At 39.9% G+C, this 23,672-nt stretch overlaps 1 protein-coding gene across 1 annotated transcript; it reads right to left on the reverse strand.

Moving 5' to 3' along the window:
- Positions 1-1,387: 1,387 nt before the first annotated feature.
- On the reverse strand, positions 1,388-13,517 carry ndufa11 (NADH:ubiquinone oxidoreductase subunit A11). Its single transcript, XM_072244123.1, has 4 exons — positions 13,382-13,517; positions 9,153-9,245; positions 7,803-7,925; positions 1,388-1,567 (listed from the first exon to the last, which is right to left on the reverse strand). Exons 1-4 carry the CDS (start codon positions 13,458-13,460, stop codon positions 1,455-1,457), a joined length of 408 nt encoding a protein of 135 aa, XP_072100224.1. The 5' UTR covers positions 13,461-13,517; the 3' UTR covers positions 1,388-1,454.
- Between the last annotated feature and the right edge of the window lie 10,155 nt (positions 13,518-23,672).

The following is a 23,672-nucleotide window of genomic DNA, read 5'->3' on the forward strand; positions in this document are numbered from 1 at the left end:
TTGTGTCAATGAATTTGTTCACTTAAACATGCTAAATTTGACCATTGAATATCATGTAGAAAAAAATTAAATATAGTATTTGGATTGACAGTTATTAGCTTGCTTCAAATGCTTTTGTTGGTACAATGTTTAAAGCTAAAAGAGTGATCATTTCACTAAAAAAGGTTAAATTATCAACTTTTAAGTAACATTGATCTCATTAATCAAACTCTCTCTAATTATAATTTACCTGGTTTCTGAAATTAGATTATTTAAATTGTATGTAATCTTCTTTTAAAATGGGTGATAATACAGAAAATACAGAAAATTTAAGTAAAAGCAAGATGCAAGGGGACTGCAATTATTTGTAGCCCTAGAAAGACCACCAATAAAATCTTGCAAACCAATCTGGTCTGATCTTAGAGTGAACTTACTTGTAAGTAAAGGGAATGAACAGAAGTTAATAATAAGTTATGGAAAAATCATTTTCAATGAAGATTATACTGTCTATTCTTTCCAAGTTTAGTAGAATGACAGTTAACCTCAGAGGTCACAGACTCCTTAGGCTATTGAACATTCAGGACTGAGAGGAGAAGGAAATTCTTCACTCAGAGGCCAGTGACGCAGTAGAACTGACTATCTAATAAGGCTGAGCCTGCTCAGTTACTGATTATGTTTGAGAGTGCACGCAAAAAACTTTCATTATAAGGAAATCAAGGGATGCGAGGCTATCACAAGAATGTGCCACTGAAGTAAAAGATCAACTATGAAAGGCCAAATAGCCTATTCCTGCTTTTTTTTTTTAAAACCCAATCAAGTTTACAGTCCATACAATTCACAATGAGCAGTAATTATACAATGATGGATATACCATCTGGGTTCATATTATGTTCAGTGCAGTGGTCAGTGAAACAAACTCAAACATGAGGATCATTCCCCAGCTATATCCTCAACCATCAAGCAACACACATAAAAATTGCTGGTGAATTGCTGAGTTCACCAGCAATTTTTATGTCTGTTGCTTGAAATTCCAGCATCTGCAGATTTCCTAGTGTCCTACTCTTCCACCAAAACTGACCACACAACTGGTCTTAAGGGATCTTGAGAATTAAGAAAGGGGAAATAGTACACAGACATAGCATAGATAATTCCTAGTAAAGAACAAGAACGGCCTTGCATTCAGTAAAATAGATAACATGGCTGAGAAAATGGAAACTGAAAAATGAAAAATGCATTCCATCCTACAGGACTGAAATATCATACAATCAGGTCACAACTCAAGAGGAAAATCAAAAGGGGCCAAGAATTGAAACAAAGTTATCTTCATTCATATAATTACTAGGACTCTGCTTTAAATCCATCATGATTTGGATAAAATACATATTACTAACATGAAGTGATACTGAAGCAGAATTTACATTCTTTTTAATGGACAAGAAATATTATATTACAAGTTTGCAGGGCTTCAGCTGTTTTCAAAGTTTGGGAGGTCCAGATAAACGCCAGCCTTCCATTTTGCCCATCTTTGTGAGTGCTGCAATAGCACCCAGAGACAGACAGGCTAAAGTACCAGTCGAGTAGCTGTGAGCTGTGAAGGAAAAAAAAGACAAAAGTACACTATAGAAACTGCAACAATCCAGAAATAATACTACAGAATCACTGAATAGTTATAGTTATAGCACAAAAGGAGGGTATTAGGGACATCATACTTTCATGTCTTTAGGTAGCAGCAGTGATATACAGAACTAAATATCTATGAGATTACATGACACCAAACACTGCATACATGCACAATATAGACAGTAGTACAAGAAACCTGCAGATCCAAGAATTCAGGCTAAAGGAGGCAATTGCTTCGATGTGCACTAAACATATAAAAAAAAACTGGGATATTGAAATGTTTTAAATTTTACTATTTTAATTCACCAGAAAAAACACTAAGCTTGCAAAAGGCTGTCACATTTGGGCTTTAATACTTTAGAAAGGCTTCTGGTGCTCTCTAGTGGCTAGCAGTAAAAACAGCAGACCCCCGGTCAGTCACTCAGCACTGTTTAAAAAGAACATGCCTTTCTACAGCAGTTTTTAAAACCTTGGCACATTCCAATGGCCAAGAAAATCAATTATATTTGAAGAGCAGTCATTAATGCAAATTAGGAAATATCTCAACTAATATGCACCCAGCATGTTTCCAATTGCATTGATTACGCATTTTGGAAATGCTGATTAAAAAATAAAAATGAGAACACAAGAACAAAATGTAAGAACAGAACTTGTGTTCTTTCTTAAAATTGGCTATGGCACCAGTAAAAACTTTTGGCTCTTTTTCAACACTGAGCTGGAAGCTACTGTTTAATGTCACATCTACTAGAAAGTACGGCGCCACGTAGCATAGTGGTTATCATGACACTATTACAGCTCGGGGCATTCTGGAATTCAATTCTGGCACCATTCTGTAAGGAGTTCCTGAACGTCCTCCTATGGAATGCGTGGGCTTTCCCTGGGTGCTCCAGTTTTCTCCCACAATCTGTACATACCAGATAGGTTAAATGGTCATTGTAAGTTGTCCCGTGATTAAATTAGGGTTAATTGGGATTGCAGAGTTGCAGGAGCAGTGTGGCTTGAAGGCCCAAAAGTGTCTACTCCTCACTATATCACTAAATAAATAAATAAAGCACTTGTTCAGTGCACAACATCAACAGAATCACATTAGAACTAAGGTTTAGATTTATAATCAGGTTTATCATCATTGACAAATGTTAAACTTGTTTTGCAGCGGCAATACAGTGCAATACACAAGAAATACTATAAATTACAATAAGAGATATATACAAATTAAATTAGTGCATAAAGAGAGCAAAAAGCGATGAGGTAGCGTTCATGGGTTCACTGCCTGAACAATTACCATTATGTTTGCGCTACGCTGGGAAGAAACATGGTCACAGTGGCCAAGAGTTTGGATTACATAATTGCTTTGGGATATTTAACTTTTATGAGACATAAGTCAAATGGAAAATATGGAGGGGTATTCCTGATAATAGTGGATAGGATAAATGCAAAAAAGGGAAAAGACACAAGTTAGAAAAAGACAATAGAATCAGTTCACATGGAGCTAAGAAACACAAGACAAAAAAGTATCAGTGGATGGTGTCTCTGGCCTCCAAAGAGATCTGGAAATGTAAAACAAACCAGAAGACAAAATCAGGAGCACTTTAACAGAGGTAGCACCAAAAAAAAATCAGAAACTTTGTATATATGCAGGACAAACTACATTGCAATAATGGTGGAGAACAAGATCAAGGAGCATGAGATTTTATTTTAACATCAACATGTTGAAACAATGAGAGATAAGGTTATTTTGCGATGAGAAAGAGAGAGTAAATAATCTTGTCATTGAGAGGTTTCAAGGGAAGAATAAGCATACTCTCGATAGATTTAAAGTGACTTCGTTCACATTGGTTCTTCATTTTCTTAGAAGGTTAGCAAAGATTCAGAGTGTCACCAAATGCTAAAAAAACTTCTACAGATGTACTGTTGAAATATCTTGACTGGTTGCATCATGGTCTAATACAGCAATTCAAATGTGCAGGAATGCAAGAAACTGCAGAAGGCAGTGAACTCAGCCCAATATCTCATGGGTACAGCCCTCCCCACCATAAATACCTACACGAGGCACTGCCTCAAGAAGACAACATCTGTCAAAGATCCCCACTACCTGGGTCATCTCATGCAAATTTCATCAGGCAGGAGATACAGAAGTCTGAAGTCCCACACCAGCAGGTTCAGGAACAGCAGCTTTCCTTCAACCATTCAATTCTTAAACCAACCCGTACCTAATTATAGAAACTCTGACCACTTTATTTTTGCTCTGTTCTTTCTTGTAAAAATTGTGTATACTTATGTTTTACTTGTGAGTGCTATGCATATGATGTTATGTGCCCATGCAAGTTTATCACCGTACCTGTACACTTTTACTTGTGCATATGACAATAAACTTTGCTTTGTTGAAGCTAGGAATTTAAAATTAAACAATGGAAACCACAATGGTACGAGCTATGTTGGTTATGGCTAGTTCGGATGACAAAAACACAAATAAACAAGCAATACTTAAAAAGTCAATACTTTACAACAAATATATACTACTCCTAGACACAAAAACTTAATAAGAAAAATTAGAAACAAGAGAAAATCTGAGCAACACACACAAAATGTTGGAGGAACTCAGAAGGCCAGGCAGCATCAATGGAAAAAAGTACAGTCAACATTTCTGGCCAAAACCCTTCAGTAAGAAAAATTAGCCTCAGCTGAACTACAAGAGATGTTGAAAACGGTATTGTCTCAAAGGAAACAACAGGAATTCTGCAGATGCTGGAAATTCAAGCAACACACATAAAAGTTGCTGGTGAACGCAGCAGGCCAGGCAGCATCTCTAGGAAGAGGTGCAGTCGACGTTTCAGGCTGAGACCCTTCGTCAGGACTAACTGAAGGAAGAGTGAGTAAGGGATTTGAAAGTTAGAGGGGGAGGGGGAGATCCAAAATGATAGGAGAAGACAGGAGGGGGAGGGATGGAGCCAAGAGCTGGACAGGTGATTGGCAAAAGGGATACGAGAGGATCATGGGACAGGAGGTCCAGGAAGAAAGACGGGGGGGGGGGGAACCCAGAGGATGGGCAAGGGGTATATTCAGAGGGACAGAGGGAGAAAAAGGAGAGTGAGAGAAAGAATGTGTGTATAAAATAAGTAACAGATAGGGTACGAGGGGAAGGTGGGGCATTAGCGGAAGTTAGAGAAGTCAATGTTCATGCCATCAGGTTGGAGGCTACCCAGACAGAATATAAGGTGTTGTTCCTCCAACCTGAGTGTGGCTTCACCTTTACAGTAGAGGAGGCCGTGGATAGACATGTCAGAATGGGAATGGGATGTGGAATTAAAATGTGTGGCCACTGGAGATTGTCTCAAAGGAAATAATTTACAATGTAGCTAAAAAGATCGGTTAGCCCCAGGACAGGCAAATGTAGCAGGGCATTCAAACCATAACAGACTACAAATCTACCTTCCACTCCACCTTCCCCAAGGAGGACACTATCTGGCCACAGCTGATGTGGGGAAGACCCTAGCCAAGGTCGACCCACATAAAGCTGTGGGGTCTGATAACACACCTAGTCAGGTACTGAGAAACTCTTCAGTTCAGTTAACTGAGGTTTTAACAGACACCTTCAACATCCTGGAATAGTCCACTCTCCCTGCAGACTTCAAGCACATCATCCCAACACAGTAACCTGCCTCAATGACTACATCCAGTGGCACTGGTCTCAACCATAATGAAGTGCTTTGACTGGCTGGTTATGGATTGCATTAAATCCCATCTTCCTGCTACTCTTGACCCTTTCCAATTTACTTATTGCTCAAATGGGTCCATTGATGATGCCATAGCCTCTGCTCCCACTCTGTCCTGTCCCACTTGGAAAATGGTGCCTCATATGCCAAGATGCTGTTTATTGACTTCAGTTCAGCATTTCTTATCATCCTTCAGAAGCTGGTGGATAAGCTGTTCTCACTGGGTCCTAACAGCTCCCTCTGTAACTGGATTCTGGACTTCTTGACAGAAATGCCACAGTCAGTTCATGTTAACAGAAGCATCACTAGCTCTATCTCCGGAAAGCCATCTCACAGGCAAAGTAGTAATTCCAGATCAATGAAGGATGCATAACAGCCGTGGTAGGGCTCAAATGCTATCAACTTTTACAAAGTGAAATCAAGTGACATAGCTGGACTATGCTGCTGTCTGTAACAGAGAAGTGTCAAAGGAGGTGTGCAGTCTAACAGAGAGTGGTCATCTTAGTTGCTTTTCTTGTAATAGCAAGACCCTTTGGATACTGTTGATGTGGAATGCTGCAAGTCTGATTCACTGAGTTACTGGTGGACAAAGGGGCAGCTGTGTGGCCTCAGTTGTAGCAAGGACTAGGCCTCAAGCTGTGGTATTGCCTGTTTTTGTGTGACTGTATTTTATTGATATCTACATTATGTGCATCTTGTACCGTGTATGACTGTTGGTACTGTGTTTTGCACCCTGGCCACAGAGTAATCCTGTTTTATTTAGTTGTATTCATGGATGCTCATGTATGATTGAATGACATTTAAACCTGAACAGGGCTTTGCTTCCAGATGAGCTCAATGCCCTTTATGCTCACTTTAACCATCAAAAATATGAAGGTACAATTATGAACTTCCACAGTCCCCGATGATTCTGTAATTTCAGTCTCTGAGGCTGATGTGAGTGCATCCTTCAGGAGGGTGAACTCATGGAAAGCATCTGGCCCAGATAGGGTACCTAGCTGAATACTAAAGCTGATCAACTGGCCGAAGTGTTCACTGATATCTTTTAACCTCTCACTTCAGCAGTCTAAGGTACCCACCTGCTTTAAGTAGGCTTCAATTAAACTGGTGCCTAAGAAGAACATGATAACCTGTCTCAATGAATATCGCCCAGTTGCACTTACAAGCAGAGTGATGAAGTGTTTTGAGAAGTTGGTGATGGATATCATCTCCTGCCTGAGAAGCAACTTAGATCCACTCCAATTTGCCTACCAGCACAACAGATGCCATATCTTTGGCTCTTCATATCTAAGGCGTGTGCTTAGTCCCCTGCTCTGTTCACAGTACACTTATGGGTGTGTGGCTAGGCACAGCTCCAATGTCATATTTAATTTTGCTGACGACACCACTGTCGTTGGCCAAATCAAAGGTGGTGACAAATCGGCATGTTTTAGATTGAAACCCTAACCGAGTGGTGCCACAACAAAAACTTACTAAATGTCAGCAAGACTAAGGAGCTGAATATTGACTTCAAGAAGAGAAAACCAGAGGTCCATCAGCTAGTCCTCATTGGGGGAATCAGTGGTGGAGGGGGGAGGGGCCCAGCATGCGAGTGCAATTACAAAGAAAACATGTACTTCCTTAGGAGTTTGCACAATATCTATGACTTTGACTAACTTCTATAGATGTGTGGTGGACAGTATATTCACTGGCTGCATCACAGCCTGGTATGGAAAAACCAATGGCCTTGAAAGGAAAGTCCTATAAAAAGTAGTGGATACAGATCAGTCTACCACAGTAAAGCCCTGCTCACCATTGAGCACATCTAAACGGAACAATACTGCAGGAAATCAGCATCCAACATCAGAGACTCCCACCACCCAGGTCTTGCTTTCTCCTCATTGTTGCTATTAAGAAGCAGATACAGGAGCCTCAGGACTCACACCACAATGGCATCTGACCACAAGTTCCTACAAAGAATGCAAGGCCTGCTGAGAGGAAATTCGGGGTCTCTTTTCTACCCATTAGAGACATATATCAGGAGCACTGCGTATACGGGCCCTTAGCATTGTCAATGATCCTTCCCATCTGTTCAACAATCTCTGTGACCCCCTACCATCAGGCAGGAGGTACCGTAGCATTAGGACAGAAATGTCAGGATGGGAAACAGCTTCGCCCAGGTCTCATCATGCATGAAGTGCCAGTAGCTTAATACTGTTTACTTTTTAACTTATATAGTAATCCAGCAAAACAAAAGACTGGAAAAGTTTCCACACATGTATAAAGGGGAAAGCAAGAGTTAAAATGGGTTTTCAAAAACTCAATGGAGAAATAAAAGAGAATAAAGAAATGGCAAAAATTAAACATACTTTCTATCTTTACGGAAGATACAAAGTACTACTTGAAAATAGTAAAATTGTTAGAGTGGGGCTGAAAGAAATTAGTATTAATAACAAAAAGGGCTTGGAGAAGTGGAAATTTCTAGAAGAACGTAAGTATGATTGGACTCACCTCGTACTCCAAGGATCACTCCTGAAGCACAACCTCCAATGAAATAATTCAATGGGTCATCATTGGTTCCTCGAAAATGTGCACTCAGACAGGTTGTTATTCCAAAAATTGCACCAAGTGCAGCTGAAAGGCAAACAAATGGATTTGGAGTTTTTACATTCTGCTATAAAGAGCCTTTAAAATAAGAGAAAACTCAAAGTTATCACTAACTAGGTGGCTAATTTTCCATTAAACAGCACTTCAAAAAAATAGCCAGATTGATGCCTGTTAAGAAGATTGAGCTGGATTCTTAACACACCGATTACACAAATTAAATTGCATCTTTGAAAATAGAAGCACATGAAAGAGAACACAGGGCAAAATTGCATTATGTTTAATCCTACCATAATCATGGATGATTTTTTTTTGCAATGGAAAACCCCCAGGGTTTAACCTAATAATTCTTTTTAAATCTTTATTGGTTTACTAAGCAATTTAATAACAGCATTTGATAGGCTTCATTTTATTTTGCTACTTGTTCCAAATTTAATTGACACTAACTAACATCCAACTAAACTTTTATGCAATAGTTTAATACTACGTTATTTAACTATGCTATCCAAGATGACAAAAGTGACATCTCCTCCTTAACTTCCAGTAGTGGTTCTTAAAGGCACCCAATTTCTCTCTATCATTTTGATTCACATCTCTTCCATTAAACACCCCACTCCATTTTTGCCTGGCCCATTTTTGTACTTCTTCAGTGCCAAATTTTGGCATAACCACTGAACTCTTTCTGTAGAACCATCTGCCTTCATCTCCTTAGCTCTCATGTCATAACTACTGATGATATTCTCCTGATATCCTGTTAATGTTTATCAATAATTCACTGGCCTAAAGTAATTAACAGTGCTTAAACCTAACCTTACCTTGATCATGTCAGTATCACTATAAAAATTTACACCAATCTACAGAAACAAGCAGCCACATGCAATTTATAGTCCACACTCCAACTAGTCTACAAGTCAATATTACAAGTACAGTTTCTTTTCTTAACAGTTTAACTTCACATGATAAAACAATCCTTGGTACAGTAAAATTAGACTTTTATTAATGTAATATAATAATGCCCTCATGAGTTCACAGTGCACTTGGAATTCAAGCACCTGAAGAAATAACAGTGTCCCATAGCTTCATGCCCACCATCAGAACCACTTTCCCTAGGGTCATAGAACCCTAAAGTAAATACAAAACAGAATACATATTATTGTTGTTTCTTGAGAAAGAATTTCCAACCTTGACAACTAATACTAGTGTATACAAGATCTTGACAACTAATACTAGTGTATACAAGATCCAAAATGCCCTTACCCATTGTCATGGTCCCATTGACTCCTCGTTGCACAGCTTCCATGGCATTTTTAGGTGGTAGTGCAACAATATGATAGGCAGAACCAACAAGACCTATAAAAATAAATTAAACAATAATCAAAGTTTTTTTTATTGTAAGACTGCATAGGAGTTTCAAGTCCACAATAACAGTTCTCAAAAAGTTGAATTCAAGTTGTTCACCAAATGCCAGAGGATTCAAATGTCACTCTCAAATTTATCAATGATAATATTCAAAACACAACGGTTTAAGTTTTATTTGTCCTTCAGATACAACTATTTGAATTGCCTACTGAATCCTTTCAAGGATAGAATAAAACCTAGAGAATCAACACACTCAAAATGCTGAGGGAATTTAGTAGGTCAGGCAGCATCTCTGGAGGGAAAAGGGCAGTTGACATTTCAGGCCGAGGCCCTTCATCAGGAATGGGCAGAAACCAGAATAAAAGAGTAGGGGGAGGAGGAGGAATGTGAGCTGGCAGATGATATGTTAATCCAGATAAAGGAGAAGGCAGGAGGGTGGGGGAGGGGGATAAAAGGGAACGATGTGAGAAGCTGGGAGGTGATAAATTGAAAAAAGGCAAAGGGCTGAAGAAATCTGCTAGGAGAGGAACTAGGCTATGATATAAAGGGAAAATGGGGAACCAGAGAGTGGAAGATGATGGTGATAGGCAGGTCATGAGGGCAGGGAAGGGGAAGGAGAAGTGGTAAAGGGGCCAGAAAGATAAAGGAGTGGGAACAGACAGGAGTCATTGCCAGATGTTAGAGATACTGATGTTGATGTCCTCAGGTTGAACAGTAATAAGCCGAAATAAGAGGTGATAGGCTTCCGATCTGTGTCTGGCACAACACGGTAGTACAGGTGGCCACGAAGACATCAGTGTGGTAATAGGAAGTGAAATTGAAGTGGCTGGCCACCAGGAGATCCTGGTTGTCACAACAGATGGGGCAAAGGTGTGTGCTGCACTAGGAGTACCAGATACTATAAATAATGCCAATGGATTCACACAGAAGGGCTGCCTCAGCCGGAAAAGTGGTTTAGGGCCTTGAATAATGGGTGAGGAAGGAGGTACAGAGGCAGGTGTAACACTTCATATGCTTGCAGAAATGTGTCCAGAGGGGGAGTGATGGGGTGGGACAAGCAGACAAGGGAGCTGTGGAGAGAGCAATCCTTATGAAAGCAGAGAGGGCAATGGAGGGAAAGGAATCCTGGTGGTAGAATCCCATTGGAGATACTGAAAGTTCTGCTGAATAATGTGTTGAATGGGAAAGCTTGTGGGGTAGTATGGGAGGACAAGAGCATCCTATCCCTGTTAAGTCAAACAGGGGATGGGGTGCGGGCTGATGTGCCGGAAGTGGAGGAGATGCAGGTGAAGGCCGCATTAATACCAGTGCAGTGAAAACCATTCTTTCTGAGAAAAGAGGGAATCTCATACGACCTGGAATGGAATGTCGCATCATGAGAACAGATGCAATGGAGACAAAGGAATGTGAAAAGGGAATAGCATCCTTGCAAGTGATAGGGTGATAAAAGGTATAGTCAAGGTAACTGTGGGTCAGTTTGCAAAATTTGTCATTGGATAATCTGTCTTCTACAACCTAGAGAATATATGCCATCTAATCAAAAGTATAGGAGTTTGTTTGCTTTTCATAACCACCACACACCATTTCATGGTTCAGTTTATTCAGGACTGATGAAGTGTTGACTATACTCTTCCACAGATGCTACCTGACCTGCTGAGTTCTTTCAGCATTTTGTGTGCGTCGGCTGGCAACAGATCTTATTCCTTTTGAAAAGCTGTTTATAATTAAAACTGGTATGAAATGACAACTGTTAAACTGTGTACGCTGCCAGATACTGGTAAAACAAGGGCTTGAATCTGATTCCACAACCCCATCCAATTTCTGGACAGAGATATTGCTTCCACAAGTTTCAACACCTCCTCTGCAAACTCAGTTTCTCACACTGCACCTTACTTTGCCCTATACCTCAGGGATTCAGTCTTTCAGAACGTTTCACTCCCCTTGTGCCAAATGAGACTGCAAATAAGATTTAAATTATGAAGTTTGGAGCTATTGACTCATGTTCAATAGGGATCAACATCTTTATTGCAGCAAAATACCCCTGAAGCTTTGTCAGATTCATTTTAACAGTCATGACAGAGTCATAATACAAGAGTAAGAAGCTCAGGTAGCAATGAAGGTGAAAGTTAAGGAGATGTTACAGGTTTGGATGCTCATCAAGAAATGCTGAAATCCATTATAAATGAAGGAGGAATAACAGATCAAATAGATCAGTTCAAAAGAAGTAGTACAAACGCTTTGAAAATCATAAAATGCGAGATAAATATTTGACAGGGTAGCAGAGGTAAATGACTAGCTTTTCTTCAAAATAGTTCCATGGGATCTTTTAGAACCAGTTGGAAAGCAAAAGAGCATCATTAATCATCTTTTATTGGAAGATGGCACCATGCAGGCACTGTGTTCCTTCATATCTGCACTAGATTATCAACCAAGACTTTTTTGCACTTGAACTTTTTGCTTTCAGAATTGTGCAAAAAAAAACTGCCAAAAACTGATATTAGTGATCCATGCAGTAGGCTGTTTACAAAAAAAAGTTACACAAAATATATACAGGCACCATGGTTATATTGAATGCCAGAAATCAATTTGTTCATTTATCACACTTGGACCTGTCAAATGAGTGAACAGGCTAAAAGGGGATATTTACGAAATCACCCTACTCTAAACCCCCAGGAATTTGTTTCGAAAAAAACTCAGGCATGCTCAATATACAAGAGATAGTAAATTATTTCCTTGTTTGGAAAAATAAAGCTAAAATTGTTTGTTTAAAAAAAAAACAGGTAAAGAAAAAGTACAAAATGTTGGAAAGCAACATTCATGGAGGGGAAAAACATCAGCTCAATGACCATTCATCAGAATTGGGTATAGTTAAAAGGGAAATTTTTAAGTGGCGAAGGATGTATAATGGCAGAATTGGAAATGGGAATAACAAATACACGTGCTGAAAATCTGCAGTAAAAACAGTAAATACCGGGAACACTCAGCCAGTAAGGCAGCTTCTGTGTAAAGAGAAATAGTTAACACTTTATGTCCTGGTCCCTTTAATGGAATTAAATCTGTCAACTCTGATGATGAGCTGTGCACCTGAAACATTTAACTTGTTGGACTCACAGGAGATGACAGATGCTGGAAGCTGGTGCAAAATGCCAAACTGTTAGACAAATAGAGAAACTCGGTGGGCCAGGCAGCATCTGTGGAAAGAAATGGACAGCTTATACTCCTGGTCAAACACCCTTCATCTTGACTGAAAGTGGTGAAGGGAAAGGGTATAACACGAGCTGGCAAGTAATAGATGGGTTGCAAATGAGGGAATCTGATAGGAAAGTGGAGCACGGAACCAAATAAAGGAACTGGGGTGAACACATAGGAAATGTGGAGGGAGGGATCCCAGTAAAATGAACGTCTGAGTGAGGGGCAAATGGAGTACCTGGAGGGCAGGAAGGAATAATGTGATCAGGCAGAGTTTGGGCTTATATGGGAAGAACTAGGTAGAGCAGGAAGATGAGGAAGAAAAGGGATATTAGAGAATTCTGAAATTAATAGTAGATGTTCAAGCCATCTGGTTGTAACTACCCAAGCAGAGCGAGGTGCCGTGCCTCTAGTTGCATTTAGCTTTACCCTGGCAGTGGAAGCGGTTGAGTACAGACAGGTTGGAGTGTGAAAGTGGAAAAATGACTTGCAACCAGGAGCTATAGATGACTACTGGCAGACAGAACATCCTGATCTCACCAATACAGAATGCAATATTTTAAAAAAACTGTTTGAGGAGGTGACTGGCCTGCCGAATGTTTCCAGCATTTACTGCTTTAGGGCAGAAGAGGCGAGAATGTGAACCCTCTGTATAATCCCATTACTCAGTCCTATGGCCTTCTCCTTAAGGCTCTGCAATAGTTTTCTTTATCGATTTATCCCATTTCCTTGAAGGTTATTACTAAATCGTCTCACTACGACATTTCAATCAGTGCACCCCAGACCATAAACTTGTTCTGCAAAATAAATTCTCATCAGTCCTGCATTTTTCAGTGGTTTAAAGCTGCAGCCCTCCATCCCAATTCGGTGTGTTTATCCTTTGATTTTCCTCAGGCGGCCCCCAAGTTCAACATGCCCAGAACTAGAGCTACACCTACCGAGGCCTGCCCCGAGCCGCGTCGTCTCCCAGGTTTTACTCGGACAGTCATCCCCATCCGCCGAGTCCCAGTAACCCATCGCCGCGACCTCAAGGACACCGTCACTGGGGAAACGATCCAAACACCGCGAGACCACGGTACCTCGGCGAGATCTGAACCACGTGATCGTGTCTCCCCTCCCCCCGGAGGGTGCGGTAGAACGCATGCGCGGAGCGGTGCTGTGCTTTGAGGGAAAAGTATCGTAATTAACTGTGTGAAGTGAGTGTCAAGCTTTAGTATAAGGTGTATGCCCTTTGTCTTTCAAATAAATATTCCGTGACAAGCAAACTTTGTGGATAAGATTAAACTGAGACACAGGTAGACTGGAGGAGCTCAGCAGTGTCTGTGGGGGGTGGAAATGGACTGTCAACGTTCGGGGTCGAGATCCAGGTGAAGGGTTTCGACCCCAATCGTCGACTGAGCTTTTCCCTCCACAAATGCTGCCTGGCCAGCTGAGTTCCTCCGGCCTCTTGTGAGGTGTGCATCGTCTCAGCTGCTGCTTGTAAGCCGTTGCCTACCTCAGAGAGCCAGTCGTGTGTCTGACTGGCTTTACTTGGGGATAATGTCAATTCCAAAATAGTGGTGCACAGGGGTGCGTGTGGAAGAAGAAATAGAAGCCTTTCGCCCCAATTGCGCTGTTCATTAAGACCATGGATATTTTACCTCGGCTTTATTTTTCTGCTCTGATCCACATCCCTTTATTTCGTGGCATTCAAAATTTTCCGATATTTGTTTTAGGTGTACTTAGTGACTTGGCTCTCAGAGCCATCTCTTGCAAAGAGTTTCAAAGATTCGCCACCCTCTCTTTGAAATTAAATCTCAGCTCCAATCTGAGTGATTGACCCTCAATTTGAAAGTGTGACCCTCAGTTATACACACTCAAGCCAGACAGGAGTAAGGTCATACCTGGTGTTGCTTCGAAAAACCTTGTGGAAAATGTACATTTAAGTCTTTTGTATTCAGGATAAGGTGGGCTGAGTTGGGTCTGAAACAGTACTATCTTAGAAATAAATTTGTTGAACCAGTTCCTTAATTGCAATTTTGTCCTTCCTTAGTTGGGAAAAATAAACCTGTACACCATATTTGAGAAAGTGTCGCCGAGCCTTAAATAATTAAGGTGAAATATCTTTACTCTTATATTGAAATCCTTTTTATAGCAAAGACAACATAATATTTGCCCTCCTAATTGCCTTCTCTAGCCAACCCATTAATTTGCAATGATTAGTGTGGTTATCTGGGAACTTCTGAACATTGAAATCTTTCCCCCTCTCTACTTAAAAAAAACTTTGCTACTTTTTCTACCAAAGTCGATGACTTGATATATTTCCATATTGTATTCCATCTCCTATGCCCCATAATTTGTTTCTCCCAGGGACTTCATTTTCCTCTTAATTACTCATGCTGGTACCTAGCTTTGCATCATTGGCTTCATCATTGCATCCAGACCATTCTTATAGATCGTAAAGAGTTAGGATTCGGTGCTGATGCATCACAGGCTGCCAACCTGAAAATGATCTGTTCATTCCTAGTCTCCATTTTCTATTCATTAAAGAGCTCCCCAATCTAAGGTCTCTAATTTAGTTTAATATCTCCTAATATGGTAGACCATCAAATGCTTTCTGAAAGTCCAATGGATCCAGGAGATACACTGAAACCTCTTCCTAAACCCCCATTGATTCTGCTAGTAAGTTCCTCTGAACAGTATGGAGCAGCAACTGCCTCACAAGTCCAGTAACCTGGGTTCAATCCTAACTTCTGGCTCAGTGTGGACATTGTATGCTCCCTCTGTAACTTTGTGGGTTTCTGCTGGGCGCTCCCATTTCCTGCCAGATCCCAAAGATGTGCAGGTCAATAGGTTAATTTATTACTGTAAATTATCCTGTGTGTGAATGTGAGTAACTAATGGAAATGTGAAGAGAATAAAATGTAATTAGAGTATGGTTAGTGTAGATTAGTGTTCAATGTCAGCAGTGATTCGGTAGGCCAATGGGCCTATTTCCATGCAGTATGAATCCACAGCTCTAATGGATTGATCAAACATGAGTTTTTTTCATAATTCCCAATTCTATTATCACCTTCTCTTTACTGATATTTAGTTAGCTAATCTGCAGCTCCCCAATTTCCCCCTCCCTCTTTTCCTAAATAACTGGGTTACATTTATCTTCAAATTAGTGGGAACAACACTAGAATATATACAATTTTGGAAAGTATTAGTGTATCTACTGAATTCATGGGCACCTTATTCAAAACTTGAATGCAGGTCTATTAGGTCCTAGGGATTTATTCACTTTTAATCTATTAATTTCCTTAGTGTCTTTTGGTTTAAACTAATGCTGATAGCTATCAGCTCTTCTTTCACTCTATTTGTTGTTTTTTTGTCCAATGGTGTTTTTGTGACTTCTTTCAGAAAAACAACCAGAGAACTTTATTTAAATTCCCTGTCAGTTCCTTACTTCCCCAACATAATTTCTCCTGTCTCACAATATGTGACCCACATTAACTTTTGCTACTTTTTTCCTCTTTACACTTATATCAAAGCTTTTGCATTCCTGTTTTGAGAAGATTACTTTCCCTTCCCTTTTCCAATCGTTGTGATTTTATCAATGGACTTGCTATTCTTTTTGACAATATATAAGCCTATTCCTCTTGATTTAGTACAATCTTTAATTTCTCTTATTACCACTTTTTAGCTAGATCTTTGTGTCTGAAGGGATAGATATGTATTTGTTGTGACCAGTACATTCATTCTTTGAATATTACATTTTGCCATCATGTTTTTTAAATTTAGTTTCTGTTTTGCTATAGATAGCTCATGCCTTATCCTTTGTAGTTCACTTTATTTTCTTTTAAAAGCCTGGTTTCAGATTAAACCAAATCATATTCAATTATTAGATAAACTTCTGTCATATTGTGATCACTCTTCCCTTAATTACAAGATTGTTATGCAGATTTCCATACTACTGAACTCTGAATGCTACGCCTATGTCCATTTACTTAGCTATCTAGATTATTTGAAGCCTTTCCATATCCTCAAATCTCTCTTATTTCTAAAATCTTGTTTTCCTTTCATACATGAGGGTGCCTGAAAGGTGATTCAGAGGGTGATTAGAAACTATAGAAAAACTACAGCACAGAAACAGGCCTTTTGGCCCTTCTTGGCTGTGCCGAACCATTTTCTGCCTAGCCCCACTGACCTGCACACGGACCATATCCCTCCATACTCCTCCCATCCATGTATCTGTCCAATTTATTCTTAAATGTTAAAAAAGAACCCACATTTACCACCTCGTCTGGCAGTTCATTCCACACTCCCACCACTCCCTGTGTGAAGAAGCCCCTCCCCAATGTTCCCTTTAAATTTTTCCCCCTTCACCCTTAACCCATGTGCTCTGGTTTTTTTCTCTCCTTGCCTCAGTGGAAAAAGCCTGTTTGCATTCACTCTATCTATACCCATCATAATTTTATATACCTCTATCAAATCTCCCATCATTCTTCTACGCTCCAGGGAATAAAGTCCTAACCTATTCAACCTTTCTCTGTAACTGAGTTTCTCAAGTCCTGGCAACATCCTTGTAAACCTTCTCTGCACTCTTTCAACCTTATTTATATCCTTCCTGTAATTTGGTGACCAAAACTGAACACAATACTCCAGATTCGGCCTCACCAATGCCTTATAGAACCTCATCATAAAATTCCAGCTCTTATACTCAATACTTTGATTCAAAAAGGCCAATGTACCAAAAGCTCTCTTTACGACCCTATCTACCTGTGATGCCACTGTTAGGGATTTTGCAACTGTATTCCCGGATCCTTCTCTTCTATTGCAGTCCTCAGTGCCTTACCATTTACCCTGCATGTTCTACCTTGGTTTGTCTTTCCAAAGTGCAATACCTCACACTTGTCGGTATTAAACTCCATCTGCCATTTTTCAGCCCATTTTTCCAGCTGGTCCAAATCCCTCTGCAAGCTTTGAAAACCTTCCCCACTGTCCACTACACCTCCAATCTTTGTATAATCAGCAAATTTGCTGATCCAATTTACCACATTATCATCCAGATCATTGATATACATGACAAGTAACAATGGACCCAGCACTGATCCCTGTGGCACACCAATAGTCACAGTATTAATGTGCCTTTTACACACATTCTGTTCCTGAAATAAACTGCAGATATTATTTCTCCAGATGTACTTCAGTTTTTAGGTCTAAATTCTGGACAACAGCCAAGCCGGCAGATCTGGCCACATACCTACCCAGGTTCTTCACTCATGCAATGCATCAATCATGTTTCTGTTTTCCTAATTTTACTAAGGAAGTAAATTTACTCTGAGCTATTCAGGATTCTTCTAAATTTTTCTCCATTTACAATTTAAATGTGTGTCACTTTAAAATACTGATAACTACTTTTAATAAAATCTCATTGGGCTGGACTAGTTTCTGAGAAGCATTGATCTAGCTCATTCTGTGAAAATGATCAGAAGATCTAATTGCTGAATTGCTGCCTGTTAAGTGTAAGTTAATTTAATAACAGATCAGAAATGAGGGGAAAGACTTAAGAACACAATGGGCAACTCTCTTACGTGTAGGGTGGTATCTATGTGGATGTGCTGGCAGGGGATGTGGTAGAGGAAAGTACAATAATAGCTTTTAAAAGACATTTTGATATGTACAATAATTGGAAAGGTTCAGAAGGCCATTCAAACACTGACAATTAAGCCTAGGTTGAATGGGGCATCTTGGTCGTCTTGGACCAGTAGGGTCACAGGACCTGTTTCTGTACCATTTAACTCTAAGACTACGATTTTAAAACATTATGCATGCCAAAGGATGGTAGCTGTACCATTTCCCCTTTCGCTAGTTTCACATCAGGGCTTGAATCACTGTATGCTTTTAGTAATGTTGTTTTATCAAGAAGGTGAGCCCAAACACATCATAACCAGAATACTGAACAAATTCAATGATAAAGCTAAACACAAGAAAGTACCAACACCAATTTAATTAATTAAACAATTAAAAAATACAGTTAATGACACTTAATGGACGAGCATGAAGAATTACATTGAAAAGTAAAAGAAAATCTGGAGACGCTGGAAATCAAAGCAACACACACGAAATGCTGGAGGAACTCAGCTGGCCAGGCAGCATCTATGGGAAAAATATATAGTTGATTTTTCAGGCCAAGACCAATAGATGCTGCCTGGCCTGCTGAGTTCCTCCAGCATTTTGTGTGTATTGCTAGAATTACATTGAGTGCTTGATTCCTCAACGTTTCTCAGTTGTGGCTGAGTTCCTACTTAAAGAGAACTTTCAACATCCAGGACTATAATAGAGTTAGCAAGGTTAAACCCACAGTAATTATTCAACTTGACATGAAATTCAGCTACTCCCTAAATGAAAAGTTAGATACAATATGCAACCTTTTTCTGGAGAAGGCTGATCCAAGTAATTTTGTTTCCCTGCTGGAAGACTGATGTTCTTGGCCACAGTCATCATTCAGAGTTTCTTCTTTCATCATGTTCTTGGCTCACTTAATTAACTTGGCACAACTTTATCTCTCAATTGAATATTGTTGCTTTGCTCTTCTGGGGTTCGGAAAAATCTAAGAATTAATTTAGAGTTAAGTTTGGTTCAACTAAAGGTTTAGCTTTTTCTGCCAAATTAAGAATTGCTTCAAAAATTACTTAACTTCTAGCTTTCTTACACGTCTCCTGTAATATCTTTTGTCTAGCAAGTAAATACCTAGGCCCAAGCTTCCTTAGAATATATATACACTGTATTTCATTCCAAATTTCTCAAAACAAATCTAGTTATTAACACAAGAAAGGCTGCAGATGTTGGAAATCCAAAGCAACACGTGCATAATACCAGAGGAACTTAGCATGTCGGGCAGCATCTATGGAAATGAATAAAACAGTCAACGTTTCAGGCCAAGACCATTCTTCAGGACTGGGAAGGAAGGGGAAGACGCCAGTATAAAAAGGTGGGGGGAGGGGAAGGAGGCTAGCTGGAAGGTGATAGGTGAAACCAGGTGGGAGGAAAAGGTCAAGGGCCTAAAAAGAAGGAATCTGAAAGGAGAGGAGAATGGACTATAGCAGAAATGAGAAATTATTTCTATAACCCACTTTAATGCAGGAATGTTGTTGAAAATGTATTGTATCTATATCTTCATTCTGAGCAAGACAAGGACACTTGTAGGGGCAAATTCTGGCACTTATTGTCAGGCATAAACTTGTTTACAGAAATATGTTATACCCGCTATGTGTTGGTGCGTGGCCAAGTGGTTAAGGCGTCGGTCTAGTGATCTGAAGGTCGCTAGTTCAAAAGCCCCAGCTGAGGCAGCGTGTTGTGTCCTTGAGCAAGGCACTTAACCACATATTGCTCTGCGACAACACCAGTGCCAAGCTGTATCGGCCCTAGTGCCCTTCCCTTGGACAACATCGGTGGCGTGGAAAGGGGAGACTGGAAGCACGGGCAACTGCCGGTCTTCCATACAACCTTGCCCAGGCCTGCGCCCTGGCAACCTTCCAAGGTGCAAATCCATGTTTTCACAAGGCTAACTGATGCCTATGTACCATGACACAGGTGATAGATAGAGACTGGGTAATGAAGACCCAATATTCTGGAAAACAAGTAACACACGGTGAGGTGCTACAAATCATAGAACTGTTGTAGCACAGAGAGAGACAATTTGACGTTGCAAGCTCCTTGTAGAATAATGTTACCAGCTCTATTCATCTTTTCTCTTCACCCTGAAACTTACATTCACTGAACTACCTTTCAAATTTTCTTTCAAAATCTACAATTAACTGCATCTACCATCCTTACAGGAAATGAGATTTTAATGATTACCATTTTTTCACGTCTGTCCTTGCATCTGTTACTTGATCATTGAATCTGTGATCATCGGTACAGCTTCTTTCTATATTATCTAAAACAATATTTCTATCATATCTTCTCTTCACCTTCATTTCTCCAAGAAGAATTCCAACTCTCAGTAAAACCTAAACAACAGGAATTCTGCAGATGCTGGAAATTCAAGCAACACACATAAAAGTTGCTGTTAGTCCTGACGAAGGGTCTCGGCCTGAAATGTCGACTGCACCTCTTCCTAGAGATGCTGCCTGGCCTGCTGCGTTCACCAGCAACTTTTATGTGTGTTGCTTGTCTCAGTAAAACCTGTTAGCTGAAATCTTTCATCATTTGAACATCCTTGTATTTTTTTCGGCACCTTCTTTGGAATTTTCATCTTTCCTAAAGTGATGATCAAAATTGAATGCAATACTTCAGTTTTGATGGCTAATCAGTATTTATATAAAGGTTCTGTACTTTATGACGCAATATATCCAAATTCCTTTATAGCAGCATACCCTTTAGATTCAAGCCATTTTGTCTATATATTGTACTCAGTTATTCTTGTAATATTAAAATTCATCTCCCAGTCTGCTGGTTGATTTGCAGGTCTAGCTATGTAACTTATCAGTTTACTCCTTTCACTTTACACCTCTAAATCTGATATTGTACAAACATTTTAAAAGTTTACACTCTATAGCCAAATGAATTCTAATATCAAATAGGCGGTAAGATGTTGCTTTCCGTTTCTAACAATATTGCTTCAGACCCATTTCGTTAACTTACACTTATTTTAAATTTATGTTGATGCTGAAATTGTGATCCTTAGAGAGAATAATGCCAAATGAGTGACCCTTTTGCGGGACACTTTGATTTGCTCCACAAGAAAGACCTTCAGCTTCTAGTCGACCATCAATTTAATTCTTCATATTATGTCCGTTCAGTGTTCTCAGCTTCCTACACAGCTACAATAAAGCTCAATATAAACCTGAGAACAGCAGATTGTACCTTCCATATTCCAGAGTTCAACAGTTTCAGGCAATCGGGATTTTCAGCATTTTTATTTCAGATTTCCATCATCATAAACATCTGTGGTAATTTGCACAAATGAATCTGCATTGATATGACTCTCTAACTGACACCATTATCACCACCGTTCACCAAAAATTATCCTTTGTCATTTAATCTCTACTTTCTCTCAGCTATAGATGCTGCCTAGACTACTGCGTTCACCAGCATTTTTTGTTTGTGTTGTTTACAGTTGTTTTGTTTTCTTTTCTCCTTCCCTTTTCCCAGCATCTTAAAACCAAACGCATTTCAAAGTTTAAAGTTCAAAGTAAATTTATCAAAGTGTGTATACCATATAAAACCTTGAGGTTCATTTTCTTGCAGGCATGCACAGGAAAATAAAGAAGTACAACAGAATCCATGAAAAACCTTACATAACAAAGGCAGAGTTCCTGAATGTGAGACTACAGGCTGTGTACTCACTTCAGTGCTGAGGCGAGTGAAGCCACCCATGCCAGTCTAGGAGCCTGATGGTTGTAGGGGACCAACTGTTCCTGAACATGGTGGCATGGGGCCCAGGACTCCTGCACCTCTTACCTGATGATAGTAGCAAGAAGAGAAGGAGACATGTCAAACGCAGGCAGACAGGATGGGCTCAGGTGGGGGATCTTGGCTGAGCACCAGTTTGTTTTCTGCTGTCAGATCTCAATGCTTTAATCTGGCATGAAGTCCACCTTGGTGCCTTCTCTTCCAGTGATGGCCAACCTTCAAGGTGCCATACCTGCATTCCTGAGAGTCAAAGTCACCAAATCCTTTTCTTAGCAGTCCCATATTCACTCTCATCTCACTTTTATTTTTTATATGCTTGAAAAAGCTTTTACTATCCACTTTGCTATTGTCCAATCCTCTGTCTTCCAACTAATTTTTGCTTTGTTATATGCCCTCTCTTCTGCTTTTACATTTGCTTTGACTTCCTTTGTTATCCACGGTTATACTATTTCGCCATTTGAGTATTTCTTCATTTTTGGAATACATCTATCCTTCAATTTCCTCATTTTTCCCAGAAACTCAAGCCATTGCTGCTCTGCCGTCATCCCTGCCAGCATCTCCTTCCATCTTACTTTGGCCATCTCCTGTCTCATACCACTGTAATTTCCCTTACTCCACTGAAATACTTTACTTTCTCCCTATCAAACTTCAAGTTGAACTCAATCCTATTGTGATTACTGGCTCCTAAGGGTTCTTTTACCTTGAGCTCCCCAATCACCTCTGGTTCATTACACAACACCCAATCCAGTATAGCTGATCCTCCAGTAGGTTCAATGACAAACTGCTCCAAAAAACTATCTTGTAGGCATTCAACAAACTTACTCTCTTGAGATCCATTTCCAACCCGTTTTTCCCAACCGACCTGGATGTTGAAATCTCCCACAACCATCATAACATTGCCCTTTTGATACGACTTTTCTAGTTCCTGTTGTAATCTGTATTCCACATCCCAGCTACTGTTGAGAGGCCTGTATATAACTGCCATCAGGGTCCTTTCACCCTTGCAGTTTCTTAACTCAACCCACAAGGATTCAACATCTTCCAATCCTAAATCACATCGTTCTACTGATTTGATGCCATTCTTTATCAGCAGAGCCACACCAACCCCCCTGCTGACCTTCCTATTCCTCTGATACAACATGTAACCTTGGACATTCAGCTCCCAACTACAATCATCCTTCAGGCACAATTCAGTGATGGCCACAACGTCATACCTGACAATCTGTAATAGTGCAACAAGATCATCCACCTTATCTCTTATACTCCGTGCATTGAGATGCAACACTTTTAAGTATTGTACTTGTTACCCGTTTTGATTCTGCATCCCTAATGCATTGATACTCACTCTGCTAGCTGCAGTTATATCCTGTCATCTGCCTGCCCACTATCAGACACTCTGACTGCACACTATCTTTGCTTTTTTACCATCCATCCTATCCTGAGTCCTTCACTCTGGTTCCCACCCCTCTCCCGCCAATGTCTAGGAGTAGAATATTAGTAGTAGAACTACTAGTAGAATATCTAGTAGTTTTATGAGCTGCCCAGAAAAAAAGCTGCCATATACCTTCAGCACCATCTTTTCTAACGAAAGTCATTAGCCTGACTCACTGATTTTTTTCTCTATAAATGTTGTCTGATATTGCTGGGCCTGCTATTTCCAGCATTTTCTTTTTTTTATTTTGAGGTACAAATCTGGGTTTTGTTCTATTCTTAACATACCTTGCCTGAAGGTAATGTCAAGTACTTGTTTTTTGTCAGATATATGACTGCAGTGTAAATGTTAACCTTACTCAGGATACAGTTAACTGACCCGGCTCTTAAAACATTACCAATATTTGGGGCAAT

This window comes from Mobula birostris, chromosome 26 (genome assembly GCF_030028105.1).
Source record: "Mobula birostris isolate sMobBir1 chromosome 26, sMobBir1.hap1, whole genome shotgun sequence".
In the NCBI taxonomy this organism is placed as follows: domain Eukaryota; kingdom Metazoa; phylum Chordata; class Chondrichthyes; order Myliobatiformes; family Myliobatidae; genus Mobula; species Mobula birostris.

Excerpts from the sequence above, each read along its gene's own strand:
- ndufa11 (XM_072244123.1), bottom strand. The coding sequence starts at position 13,460 with ATGGGTTACTGGGACTCGGCGGATGGGGATGACTGTCCGAGTAAAACC. Across the intron at positions 7,926-9,152 it reads CAATGGGACCATGACAATGG|CTGCACTTGGTGCAATTTTT; the intron begins GTAAGGGCATTT and ends TTTGCCTTTCAG. Across the intron at positions 1,568-7,802 it reads AGTGATCCTTGGAGTACGAG|CTCACAGCTACTCGACTGGT; the intron begins GTGAGTCCAATC and ends TTTCCTTCACAG.